General features: G+C 38.0%; 1 protein-coding gene across 5 annotated transcripts in view; it reads left to right on the forward strand.

The window, feature by feature from the left end:
* PTPN21 (protein tyrosine phosphatase non-receptor type 21) overlaps positions 1-13,834 on the forward strand; it is a 70,812-nt gene that overhangs the window by 51,849 nt on the left and 5,129 nt on the right. For 2 of the 5 annotated variants that reach the window (XM_088145254.1, XM_088145253.1), the window contains exons 11-19: positions 106-207; positions 2,200-2,260; positions 2,900-2,984; positions 4,614-6,073; positions 9,467-9,604; positions 10,374-10,595; positions 11,141-11,269; positions 11,802-12,036; positions 13,350-13,510. In XM_088145254.1, coding sequence (XP_088001380.1) covers positions 106-207; positions 2,200-2,260; positions 2,900-2,984; positions 4,614-6,073; positions 9,467-9,604; positions 10,374-10,595; positions 11,141-11,269; positions 11,802-12,036; positions 13,350-13,510 — 2,593 coding nt within the window. The remainder of the gene's footprint in view (positions 1-105; positions 208-2,199; positions 2,261-2,899; positions 2,985-4,613; positions 6,074-9,466; positions 9,605-10,373; positions 10,596-11,140; positions 11,270-11,801; positions 12,037-13,349; positions 13,511-13,834) is intronic. The other 3 variants (XM_088145255.1, XM_088145256.1, XM_088145257.1) reach the window with 3 other exon arrangements.

Below are 13,834 nucleotides of genomic sequence, written 5' to 3' on the forward strand. Positions count from 1 at the left end.
CACTTGAAAATCTATTATGATGTCATGTTTGTTTATAGCCAACATCCTTTTTCTCAATGTGCTATTTCATAGCCTATGTTTTATCTGCATGTACCTTGTCTTTAGAGACTCCCCAGATTCTTCGCCTGAGGAAGGCTCTCAGAAATCTTTCCTCATTCTTGCCTTTCCACGCTTTCCAATCCTTTCTCGTCCTTCTCTGCCCAAAGGGTGAGCCAAAAAACAAACTCTTTTTCTTTCTTCTTTCCTCCTGCACATTTTGCATGTCTAGTATTTGTAGTGCTCCCATATTTACTTGTGCCCTCACAGTGATATGATTCAAAGAAGCCATCCCTTTGAACATTGAATTCCAATAAAAACACCATTTCCCTATCTCTGTCTGTGTCCTTAAACATATGAAGGAGGTGGGGGTGGGTATGTCAGGTTTGACATTTTGTTTCAGAATATATTAGGTTGGCATTGCAAATAGAATGTGCCAGGCCAGGTTTTTATGAAACTTTGTTTGCAAGAATAGGTAAACATAATGTTGACGAGCCAATGATTTCTGTCATATGGCCAATTAATATGGGATACAAGATAAGCAAAAAGAAACTGTGTGGATGAGCTTCTGCACAGAAAATTATCTTATTTCAGGGATCCTTAAACAATGTACTGCCCCTTTTGTATGTGGGAACAGAGCTCGATCAGAGAAAGTTCAAAAGCCAAGAATTTCATATAGAATGGATACATTCACATGTTTTAAGCTATAATAGGTTTTAGCCATGGTTTGAGGAGTAGGTTATAAACAAGACTTTTAGGTGAACAACCATAGTTCCTATTTTCAATTCTTGGCATTTTTTATTCTTTTTAATGGCTCTTGTCATCCATCTCTCTGGACTGGTTAGATGTTTGGGACATGGCATAAAAAGAAATCATAAACCACAAAAAATCAGCCTTGCTAAATCATAGTTGCAATCAGCAAGACAACAGATAAACTATATTTTAACCATAGTTTACTACCTTAAAACAATCTATATATATTTTACAGACCCCCATTCCCAAATTGTACTAGGTATTTCACAATAAGTTAGCAACTTGCTTATCCCTGGAGGAAGGGAAAGAAAACAGACTGGTGATAGGTCACTGTCTCACCTGCACTTAATAAAAAACCGTGTTTGACATTTGAACATTGATATAGTTTCCTTCCAGATGGATGAATCTGAGCACTGCTAATCAAAAAGCATTATTATATCTCTTCCTCCTTGTATTTCTTTATGGAGAAAAAAACACACTGAAATTAATTGTGTAAAAATTCAAAAAGATGATACCTGGTATTTTTGTTTGAAGCAACTTAAATCACAGGATTAGAATAATATTGTTTTATTTTTCAATTGCTACGACAAGCTATGTGGAACATTATATGAGATGCTTTTCATGCATCTTACTATATATTTTGTAGTATATAAGTGAGATGCAAAATTCCATTTTGGAATAATTTTGATTGACATAATTATATCACAGCCCAGAGAAATCCAATCAGTGCAGGCATGGCTTACTTGAAAAGTGGGTATGCATGTCTAGCGATGCATACTGCTCTGTCCATCTTTGCCAGTCTATCCTATTCACTGTTTGATAAAGTTACATATGGCATTGTGATTTGACAAAAATAAAACTTCTCCTCTCTAACATTTAGTCTATCAACTAATGGGGGAAAGATTATTTTGAAGTTTGCTTAGAAATTCACCAGTTATGATTAAGCATATACTTGTGATTAGGTTGTAGCTGGATTAGCTACAGCTCAAGTAGATGGACTCTGCTTATGGCTAAGCAATACTGTTCTGTATATCATTTTTCATAGTTGGTTGCATTTCTGAAAACCTAAATGGTTTCCCCCCGGCATTCTAGTGTGAGTGCAATATTGCTGTATCATCTGATGAGTATTCATAGTCTTTTTGACTGCCACTAGAGAAGATGCGTTTACTAACATACATTATTTTGATTTGATGCAATATGCTTCCAGCTGTGGGGGATTAAGCCTACATTTATAATGTGGTGGCAAGTGGTTCTTTGGGAGAAGAATCATCTTATGAATTTGAATTATTACAAACTACAGTCTTAAAGACGCTCCCGCTAAGCATACTGAAACTAATGAATATACATGAATAGGATTGCACTGTGATTGATGTGACTGTAAAATATGTATTATGTCATTATGCTTTGTAGACAAGCTCAGACAGTGACAGTGAATCCAGTTAGAAGGCGATCGTCTTCCAGGATGTCTCTGGTAAGCACTCTATATCTGAGCTGTTTCTTATTCCTTGGGTTGCTTTTTTTTTTAAAGACCTATCAATGATACTAAAGCTAGCCATTAACAAAGAAAGTGTTGTTGACATAAAGTAATTGCTGATGGAATCAGAGTTTGCCTATATAACTTTCAAACTTTCTGAAATGTGAATTGATATCTCCTTTCAACTTTAGGTTTTCTTGGCAATGCAAGTTTGAGGCCATTGCTAATGTACTGATTTTGTTGACTAATCCAGGTTTTGCACAGCTGAGCAAATCCACAGTAGTAGCCTGAATTAGTTAATGTATATGCTTGGCTTAATAGACTTATTGCAAATTCTAGGGCAGAGGGGTGAAAGGTGGTGTAGCATATTTTATATAAAATTCAAGAGATACATTTTAGCTGTTCAAGATTTGGTTGTACAGATATCTTGATTCAATTTTTTTTTTATAGACAGGAACTCTGAGATGAACCCAGATCCTTCATCTCTGTAAAACATTATTGTAATTTTTAATTATATTAATTAGCCAGAATCTTTATTCTTGTGCTCAAAGTGCAAATGGATGTTAGAATTGAAGTAAAGTTTAAATTTCTATTATTATCTGATGTTTATGTTTGCTTACTTCAATCTCTCTCTAGCAGTCCAAACCACAGCCTTATATGATGCCACCACCTCAGTTACACTACAATGGACACTACCCAGAACCATATACATCCTCACAAGGTAAAGTTTCAGCATTTTTAGGAAATGGGAATACTCTGCAAATGAATCATTGAAAAATTTGGGGAAAAATAGATTCTGAAGTGCCATTATGCTGTCTTCCTTAACCTGGCTTCCTCTCAATGTGTTGGGATCATATCTTCAAGAATTCTCAACATTTGATTATATAGGTTGGGAATTCTGAATGTTGTAGCCTGAAAACATTGGGAAGGCATCATTGAGGAACCATTAATAGTTAATGCTAGGCAGTTCTTGGCATAGTCAGTGGTTGGATTCACATGAAGTCATAATATAGTATGTAAATGCAACAACTGTGGTTTATTCAGTAAACTATGGTTAAACAAAACATAGCTTAGGAGAACATGCAAACTGCTTAGTACTGAATAAGAAACTGATTGTATTGCTCTAATGTAAGAAGAGAAGATGCTGCCTTGTCCCAGATCAAATTGTTTGTTGCCAGTCTCAACAGCCAACCTAATTTAACAATCTTCAAGTACTCCTATCAAAATCTTTTCCATCATGTGCTATTTTGTAGACATTGTAGGAGGAGAGCCATGCTTTTCTATGATGGCAAAACAAACCAAAACAAAAAATCTGAGGTGTCTGGTGGCACCTTTTGTGGCTGCAGCCCATGAAAGCCTATGCCTTTTGATAAAATGTGTTAGTTGAAAAAGGTGCTACCAGACTCCTTCTGATCATGCGTTATCTGTATCTTTAAACTGGAGGCTCAGGAGATTGAACCTAGTTCTTTCTACAAAATATATGTTCTACCCTTGAGCTATTGTCTCTTTTTACTGCATATTACCATAAGTTTCCAGCTGGAAAATACAAGAGCAAAATAGAACCAGTGAACTTCATAATTCATAGTCATACTATTAAAATATTTTAGAGGGAGAGTAAGAAGTAATTACTAAAAGCTTACTTGTTCAGCTGGTAGGCAAGGAGGATGATTTTTCATTACAAGAACAGCATTCACTCATAGGTAGCCTTCTGGAAGCTATATGCCAGCGGTGTCAAGGGCCAAGGTTTCACACACTTATGTGTACTGTATTTGCAACAGTTAGATTTGAAAAAGTCTCCTAATATTGCCAGTAAAAAGCCTTTAAGCAATTTTACTCTGTTCTTCGGCTGAAAAAAGCCACTCTGTAGCTGATTACAGTATAAGGAGGGTGTTGGGAAGAAAATAGCAGCTGGAGAGGGACGCTTTTCTTTTCACCTGTACCTTGTTCGCTCTTGTTCTCTCTCTCTCACACACACACACACCAGTCTACTTCAGGCTTTCCTTCTCAGAATGGGAAGACTGGGGAGTGAGCAGACAGGATATTGCAGGTGGATCTGCTCATGTACTCAAATGAGCAAAATGAATGCCTACGCATGGCTTTATTTCATATATATCCATGCATTTCATTAAGTAGAAGCTGCTTTTGCCAGTGGCCTCGAATTAGCTGTCTTGCCCTTTAAGTATTTAAGTATTGACAATGAAGTTGTCATTTATTTACCCAAGAAGGCATGGCTTTATTTTTAATTGTAAAAACTCATTGGTGAGGTGGAGGATTGATTCTATGATAACTGTTTTTTGTCTCTGTTTTACCATTTTGTGGGTATAAATAGGTGCAAACATTTGTATTTCAGATAATCTCTATGGGACTAACCAGAATGGCTATTACTGTCACTCTCAGACCAGCCTGGACAGAGCTCCACATGACTATAATGGCAGAATCCGCAACGGCAGTGTCTACAGCGCTCACAGCACAAATTCCTTGAATAACCTGCAGCACTATATGCAGCCATCACCTATGTCCTCCAACCCAAGCATTACTGGCAGTGATGTCCTCCATTCCGATTATGTCCCATCACATCGGCATAGTGCCCTAATACCACCTTCTTATCGGCCTACCCCAGATTATGAGACTGTGATGAAACAACTAAACCGAGGAATGATGAATTCAGACAAACAGAGTCATTCCATGAGAAATCTAAATATAGGCAATTCATATGCTTACAGTAGGCCTGATGCCCTGGTGTACAGTCAGCCTGAAATTCGAGAACATGCTAACTTTGCTTCCCCTCATTCTAGTCATTACCCATTTAACCTGAATTACAGCTTCCACAGCCAGTCCTCGTATCCGTATCCTGCTGAAAGGCGCTTGGTAGTTGGAGCAGTGAGCGTTCCTGAGCTAACAAATGTTCAGTTGCAGGCCCAAGATTATCCTGCACCAAACATCATGAAGACTCAAGTATATCGCCCCCCACCTCCTTATCCACGACCCGCTAACAGCACGCCAGATCTATCTAGACACCTCTACAGCAGTAACAGCAATCCTGATCTCATCACCCGACGGGTCCATCACTCTGTCCAGACGTTCCAGGAGGACAGTCTGCCAGTTGCCCATTCTCTTCAGGAAGTGAGTGAGCCTTTAACATCAGCCCGGCATGCTCAATTGCAGAAGAGAAACAGTATTGAAATTGCTGGCCTGGCACACAGTTTTGAGGCTATGAGGATTAAAGAGAGAACCATGTCAGCATCAACTGCAGATGTGGCTCATCCAAAGGTGATCCCTGCTGGATCACAGACTTCTGTTTTCCTAGAAAGGGCAAAACGAGAAGAAATTGAGGAGCAAGAGGACAATGTGAGTTATGGGCATAAGAAATCTCTTTCAGATGCAACTATGCTTATTCATAGCAGTGAGGAAGAGGAAGAATGTGAAGAAGAAAACAAGGCTAATCCAGCTCTGCCATTCATCAATGAAAAACCCCAGCTTCCTTCCCTAATGGCATGTTATCCAACGGAATCTTTACTGAACTATCCTTATAGTTCTGTTCCTTCTCCACCTGGCCCTTTACATATACATGAGCCTAAATTGCATATTACTGAGACTGACAAGAGGGTAAAAGATGTGAGTCCCTCACACATCATGGGTGACTCTCAGGTGCTAAGGAGAGGAGATGGGCTGTTAACTCCATCTGTGTCTGAGTCTGACCTAACCATTTCTGCCCGGTATAGAGTGCGGAAGGATTCTGTAAAGAAGAGACCAGTGTCTGAATTACTGTCAGGGAAGAAGAATATTGTAGAAGGGCTGCCTCCTCTAGGGGTGAGTTTTCTCAAGATTTTCTTCTTTTCCCTTTTTATGTCATATTTGAAAAGCTCCTCTCCTGAACCAATCAGGAGACCCGTGGACATTGTAAGCACGTGTCTCTGTCAGGTCCACCTATTGTTAGCAGCTTTTCATGGGATTTGTAGGCAACCGAACATGGAAGGAATGTGGTTTATTTTCAAGCTATGGCCCTTTCCCATTATATTCCATGGACTTCTGTCAAGTTTAATGGCAGAAAATCTATTTAACAAATTACAAAATTCCTTTCTGGATTAGGTGCTTTATGTTAATATCAGCTTTTCTATGTAGTTTACCTTCGTTGTACGTACCTTTTTTTTCTAACCTGGCATCTTCCAGATGAGCTGGAGTGAAAACTCCCAGTATTTGTAGCTAGCGAGTGGAGTTACAATCCCAATACATTTAGAGGGCACCAGACTGGAGAAAGCTAGTATATACAGGGGTAACATGTTAACTATACCGAGATCTCATGTTAATACCCACATAGAAATTGATCCACATGGAATTGTTTAATGGTCCTACTGAAACACACCATGTCTTCCTGCCTAGCTGCACTAATATCTCCAAGTGTTCTGTCTTTCACCAGGCATTTATTATTCTAGATTCTTCCCTGGCTTCTGCTTACAATTTTTGTTGATTTGTAAAGACTTCTTTCTTGTATGTATTCAGCAGTGTTAGCAATGAATTGAGTCCCCCCACCCCACCCCACCCCAGAGTTCCCAATTATATTGTGAAAAGTAGAAAATTTGTGATGCAAGTTTTAAGTAGTAAGCAAACTCCTGGATTTATGTTATTTAATTTGAAGTTACATCTTTTTCAACAAGAATTGTTTATTGGATTTTACATTTTTGGTTTTAAAAAAGCTGCTTTTAGACCTAAAGACTGGCCATCATTACAGCTTTAATATAGTTTGTCCTTGAGTGCTGTTTGTATGTTTGTAATTATCTCTTCAGCTAAGTTTCTTTCTCCCCCACCCACACCCCTAATCTTTCCTTGTTACACACACCTGTAAAGCATGATATATGCTCAGACCTCTATTCTTAGCTTTCTCTCACAAGAATAGTGCAAGAATCCTATTGATATCATAGGGTATTTTTGGTGTGCAATCTTAGGAAGCTTTTTTTTTCTAGCATAGATGTGTTCAAATCTACACAATTACACCTGAAAAAAGGACTATTATATTCATTTATAGCTAACAGGAAATCATGCTTTCCTTCTGTACTTATTTTCTGATAAGCAGCATTGAATTGTGTTTTTATTAGAGTATAATAATTAGAAATTACCTGTCGAGCTGAAAGTTCAACTTGCTAACCTCACAACTTTCTGGATTTTGAAAGGTAAATAGGATTTTGAAAGGTAAATAGGTTGAATTTTTAGGATCTTGCATATGTCCTAACAAAGATATTCAAATTCTGGCAGTTAAATACTAATTGGTATTTGAGGTAGTACTATGTGTATTCTATGATTTTCTAGAAAGATAAATGGTCAAAATATGAGTTTAATTTCCTAAGGAGCCAAACTCATTTAAGCAGTTTTCTAGTACTTCCACTTCAGCAAATATATCTGAAATCTGCTGGTAATACTTCATGAAATTTCAAAAACCAGAATTGTTAGTAAATAGAAGGGCAGTGCTAGCTGTAGAGTATTAGAATCACAATGTGCTCTGGATATATTTCTTTCAATTGCTTCAGTGTGCTCTGGATATATTTCTTTCCCCCCTCCCATGGTTTAATAGAAACTGAATCAGAGTTTTCTATACAAAATAAATTTGAAGATAACTTTTCCTGAAGCTTTCTGTTTTGCTTACAATTTGGATTCTTTCGTGAGGAGTTTACAGTGTAATACTAAAAAGCATAGAGAGATGTATTTCTCAGTTTAGTATTCTGAAGTTAGAGTGGCAGTTCTCATATAATTTCCTTCACGGTACTTTCTTGCTACCATATATATGATCACATGGTTAATAGCCAAGAGAAGAACTATAACATGCAATCGGTATAATGGATGTGTGAATTGGGCTTTTATTCCCCAAATGGCTTTACAAGCATTCCCTTGTCACTGACCGGCCATGTCTCATGTAATTAGCACACAACCGGGTAAGCAGGATGTGTTTGGGGAAAACATAGATACCTTTTTGTCTAGATCCTTGAAGCTTTGCTCCAGGAAACAAGCCACAGGCAGTGAAGACCCATTGCTACTTTCCAGACAATAATGAACAGAAAGGAAGGACTCTCACAGGTGTAGGGGAAAGAAATCCAGTGCAATCCACAACTTTTCCTAACTTAGTGTTCTGCAGATGCATTAGACTATGCTGGTTAAAGATGTAAAAAGAGTTGGTTAATATTGTTTGCCACCCAGAGTCATTTGTTGAGATGGGGTCCATACAGTTGATTAAATGAATAAATAGTTGGGGGGAAAAAACCTTCCAGGATCCACTGATCAAGAGTGGTAGGGCTTCTGAATGCCAAAAGGCAACCCCCATCCTTTCTGCTGTATCTTAGTGACTAAGAGAGAGGGAAAAAAATCTCCACTAGGGATCCTTTGTGGAGAGGTTTTTTTTTAGTCCCTTGTGGAGAGATGGTTTTGTTTTGTTTTTTTGCCTTTCTGTAAGGGACCAAGGGGAAAAAATAATCCTCTCTACAAGGAACCAAGGCTTTTTTCCCCTTAGTCCCCTGCAGAGAATTTTTATCCCCCCTGACCCCACAGAATCTTTTCAAGTCCCCAGTCTTGTATTTTATAGTTAGAACAAGGATGGGCAGAACAACTCCTGTCACTCCTAGCCAGCATGGCCAGTTGTTACAGATGGTGAGGATTGCAGTCCAAGACTATCCGGGGTCTTGGAGTACTGGACTTGGAGGGGGAAGAGTTCATATCCTTGTTTAGCTGCAAAGTTTGGGCTTCTGCACTCTAAGCCTCGCCTATCTTGCAGGGTTATTTTGAATATATATAGGAAAGGATTTATATCTGCTTCTCCTTGAGTTCCATGAAGAAAGAGCAAGATTTTAAAAATTCTTACTGAATAAATTGATATCCCTGTGGTTGTAGCTGCTGTACCCTAATGCTCAGTTGTTGATTATCACTGTTCATGAAAGTCCACTGTTTTGGGTAAGTCTGTTTATTAATCCTATGAAATTTCAGAAACTTGAGGATGAAATGCATCTGGGCAACATGGGAAGAATATTGCTTTGCTGTCATTATCTGTAGAATTCTACTAGCCAGAGGACCTGATAGTGTGCTCTTACTTAGTGCTTGCAGAAGTAAGGCTAGAAGTGTTTTTCTCTCTGGTTGTGCCCCAATCTTGTTGCTCCTCCAACAATCCAATTTGTCTCTGGTTTCTGTCACAATGTATTTTGAAAGATTGTCTTGTTCTAACAGGTAATGAAAAAGAACAGAGCTGAAGCTAAAAAAATGGGACCTTTGAAGTTAGCAGCTCTGAATGGACTAACATTATCTCGTCTTCCTCTGCCAAATGAGGGAAAGGAGGAACCTCCCAGAGCAACAAATGATGAACGGGTTGGTCTGATGTTTTCCTAGGACTGTGATTATATGTTGAAAATTCATATCCAGTGTTTAGTTATTCAAACTTGGCTATCTAAATTAATTTTTGACACAAAGATAAGATTGGTCATCAGCCTGTCAAACTTGTGCCAGAGTCTTTTAACTGCTTAGAGCACATGTATGTTTGAAGCTGGATTTATTTATTTATTTTTGTTTAGTCAGTTATTTCTTCATTAAAAATGGTTTAAAATGTTATCCTGTATTTATCATGACACTTGTTTCCTAGGCAGCCTTCATACAGCAGACAGTTGGTATATGAAATGGTAGATACCAACCACTATATTACAATCTTCTGATATTGGTTCCCTGATCTGTGTGTCTCAGAGTAGGGTCAGTGGCCCTAAATAGAGCGCAGGGCCTATTCTGTGATGGCACTGAGCTTTCCGAATGATCTTTGGCTTCATCTCATTTCAGAGGCTTGGCTGTTTGGAGGTTCAGTGCTAGTTTTTATTATTACATGCATGTAAATTATTCAAATTGTTTTAGTATGTTTGCCATGGTTTGTAACAGTGGGAAGGAGCATACAAATATTTTAAATATGTTATGAGCCATTGGGAAACCTGGCTTGAGGAGAAAGGCAAGAATGTTTTAGATAAATTCAGAAAATGTAAAATGGGAAATTACATATTAATTAGTTTTTAAATAACCCATATTTTTGTACTACCACATATTTGTGGAGGGGAAAAGCTCTAGTGTGATTCCCTCTATTTTTATATCTTTTTAGTTTAAAGGTTTGGAACAACGGTTAGACCAAGGGATGGTGTTTACAGAATATGAACGGATACAGAAGAAAAGGCTTGTGGAAGGTGACTGTTCAATAGCCCGTCTCCCAGAAAATGCAGAAAGGAACCGATTTCAGGATGTGCTTCCTTATGATGACACCAGAGTTGAGCTAGTCCCTACTAAGGAAAATAATACGGGTTATATCAACGCATCACACATTAAGGTAGGGTCAGAAATAAGATATATATTCATGAACAGTTCTTCCACTTAACTTTCAAACACTTCTTAAAATACCTCCCCCCCCAAAAAACCTGAAATCATACTCAAAATATGTGTAAGCTAATTTAACTGCTCAATAATGCCAAAAAAAAATGTAGTCTGACACAGCAAGAAAGCGCAGATTGGGGAGTGCTGCTTAGCACTATATAAGCTCAAGAATGTAAGCATAAAATGATTTCTTAGCCTTATCTTTACCGTGAAATTCACTGAAAAAGGCGTTCTCTAATTTTTTTTTTTTTCCTGGAGGTTATGGCCCCACAAAACATCTTTTGATCCTTCTGATTGGTATGGAAGGAACCATGTTTAAGAGAAAAAAATGAACATTTATTTTGCTTCCATTTTTAGCATTTAGCTATTACAAATCTCTGTTTCTGGGATTAAATACAGAGATTAAAGAATATGGCTAGCTTTTTCTCCTTCCATTTCTTGCATTATGAACTAGTATCCTTTCATAACCTTGGTATCCATATCCTGTTTCTTATTTTACAGGTCTGTGTTGGGGGTATGGAATGGGATTATATTGCTACCCAAGGTCCTTTGCAGAATACATGCCAAGATTTCTGGCAGATGGTGTGGGAGCAAGGGGTTGCCATTATAACCATGGTGACGGCAGAAGAGGTAAATCTATCTTCCTGAATCATATCTTTGCCCTCAAAAACACAATTATGAAATGAATGTATGGGTTAGCCTTCTGTTTAAGCTGATTTTGTCTTGATTGGGGTCCAGAAAATGCTGTAAAGAACCAGTATGGAAAATCAATCAAAACCAACACACAGTTTATCCCAGTTTGGTGCCTTCTAGATGTTTGGGGACTATAACTACTAGAATTGTCAGCCAGTCTCATCCTGTCTGAAAATGTGGGAAGTTGCAGTTCCAATATGTTTGTGGGATTTCAAGTTCAGATGCAGCTGTTTTAGGAACAAGCAATACATACATGGATACCTGCTGATCCATGTATCTCATTGGCCCATGAAACTCTCAGCCCAATTTGGATTACAAGTTATTTGAAGAGATTAAATAAGGGATGAAACATTACTAACTCCTTGCCTCAAAATAATAAATAATATATTAAAAATAAGTGTTGTGGAACATTCTACAGCTACACCCAGGTCATGTTTATACTTTTGCTGATTAAACTTAACGTTTGCAGGAAGGTGGCCGTGAGAAAAGCTTCCGATACTGGCCACGACTTGGTTCAAGGCATAACACAGTGACTTATGGGAGATTCAAGATTACCACTCGATTCCGGACAGACTCTGGTTGCTATGCCACCACAGGTTTGAAGATCAAACACCTCCTCACAGGACAAGAGAGAACAGTTTGGCATCTTCAGTACACTGACTGGCCAGAGCATGGCTGCCCAGAAGACACAAAAGGGTTTCTGTGTATGTTTTTATCTTTATTTTTGTTTTTTTATTTATTGTTCATCTTCTGTTATTTCTTCTCTTATGTGAAAGCACATAATGTAGGAAACCTGCTGAAACAAAGTAGGTCTGGGGCTGATAATTGCCTGCATGGAAAACTATATAATCTGTATGCTGCCTTTAGTTTAAATGTTTAAAAGGCCTGTTTGTAAGGCTGGAGATATGGGGGATATCTAAAGAAAGGCTTGAATAGCTAGTTTTGCCTTACAGCTAAGATATCCCAGGCTGTGAATGAAATCTAAATATACACCTTCCACTATGTGATCTGAGTGCTATTGCATCTAATAGTAAGGTTACCTTATCCCAACATTACCCTAAATCTCAGAAGATTCAGGCCAACTCAGCCCTGAGATACATTGTAAAAATGCTGAAATCTTGTAAGGTTTGGTGTTCTCACAAGATTACAGTGTGTGTGTGTGTGTGTGTGTGTGTGTGTGTGTGTGTGAGAGAGAGAGAGACAGAGCAATTTATGTAGTACATGGACACTGTCAATGGCTGTTTAGCCTCTGTGCTAAAACAGAGTTTAATATAATATGAATCATTGTGCATTTTATACATTACCCCTAATCTTCCTCCCACATTGCTGTAAGAATTGAGGATACTTTTGTTTTCATTCCTGTTGTTTTGTTTGGAGCTTCAGTCATACTTTCAAGTAATCAGTCATGACATTTTAATCACAATTTGTCAGCTAAGAGAAAATGAGAAATTGTGGTTAAGGAGACACAGAAGCAAATTCATCTCATTTCAGAAGGGTAGTTTGTGAGAAGCATGCAAGCCTGAAGCTTATTGAAAGAAATATACCAACATTTCAGTGGATAAAGTTAATTATAAGTTATGTAAATAAATTCCTAGTTTGAAGGCAAAATATTTAAACAGAATGTATATTTATTTGTTTGTTACATTGGGCTGAATAGACACATTTACAGGTATGTATGTAGCACTGCTAAATTCTCTCTTGAGTCAACTCCAAGTGATTTGATGGATACATTCTTGTAGTTTTCTTGGCTGCAATATAGAAGTGGCTTGCAGTATCTTTTTCCAGGGTGTTTTGCATCATCTTATCCAGCTTACAGGCCTGATGTTCTCTTAAGATCTCCCATCCAAGTACTAAGCCCAATTTTGTTTAATTTCTGAGCTCAGAGTTGAACAGTTCAATATATAGGTGGAATTCAGATATATCAAGCACGTTTTTCTTACTACAAAATCCAAAAAATATATCAGTGATACCCAATTTAAATAATTTTCCCTTTCTTCTTTTCCACTGGACCCAACAGCATATTTGGAAGAGATACAGTCAGTACGGCGCCATACCAACAGTACTGCAGACCCTGCAATTCCCAACCCCCCTCTGCTGGTGCACTGTAGTGCTGGGGTAGGAAGAACTGGAGTGGTCATCTTATCAGAGATCATGATTGCCTGTTTGGAGCACAATGAGGTTATTTCTTAATTTTTAAACTAGGGATTATGGGAGTCAAAGGGGATACCCATTGAGGAACCCAGCTAAAGATTATTTCATAGAGTGCTAATCCTCGCAGTGTGGCCAACCTTCTTTCAAGATTGGGGTAACTATTGGATAATGGTGATTAATCGTAATGTGCTTGTCTCCATGTTAGATTGGAAATGACAGAGTTAGGCATCAAAAACATACCAGTTGCCTTTCTTCAAACCAGAGTCTACAAAAACTAGCATGTTTTCTCCAGGAAGATTCCTAAATACCTATTGTCAGAGCAGAGCACAAATAGAATATCATGTCATTTCC

This window comes from Python bivittatus, unplaced genomic scaffold (genome assembly GCF_059951505.1).
Source record: "Python bivittatus isolate LINGU-HERP-01145 unplaced genomic scaffold, Pbiv_v1 ctg000480_np1212, whole genome shotgun sequence".
Lineage (NCBI taxonomy): Eukaryota > Metazoa > Chordata > Lepidosauria > Squamata > Pythonidae > Python > Python bivittatus.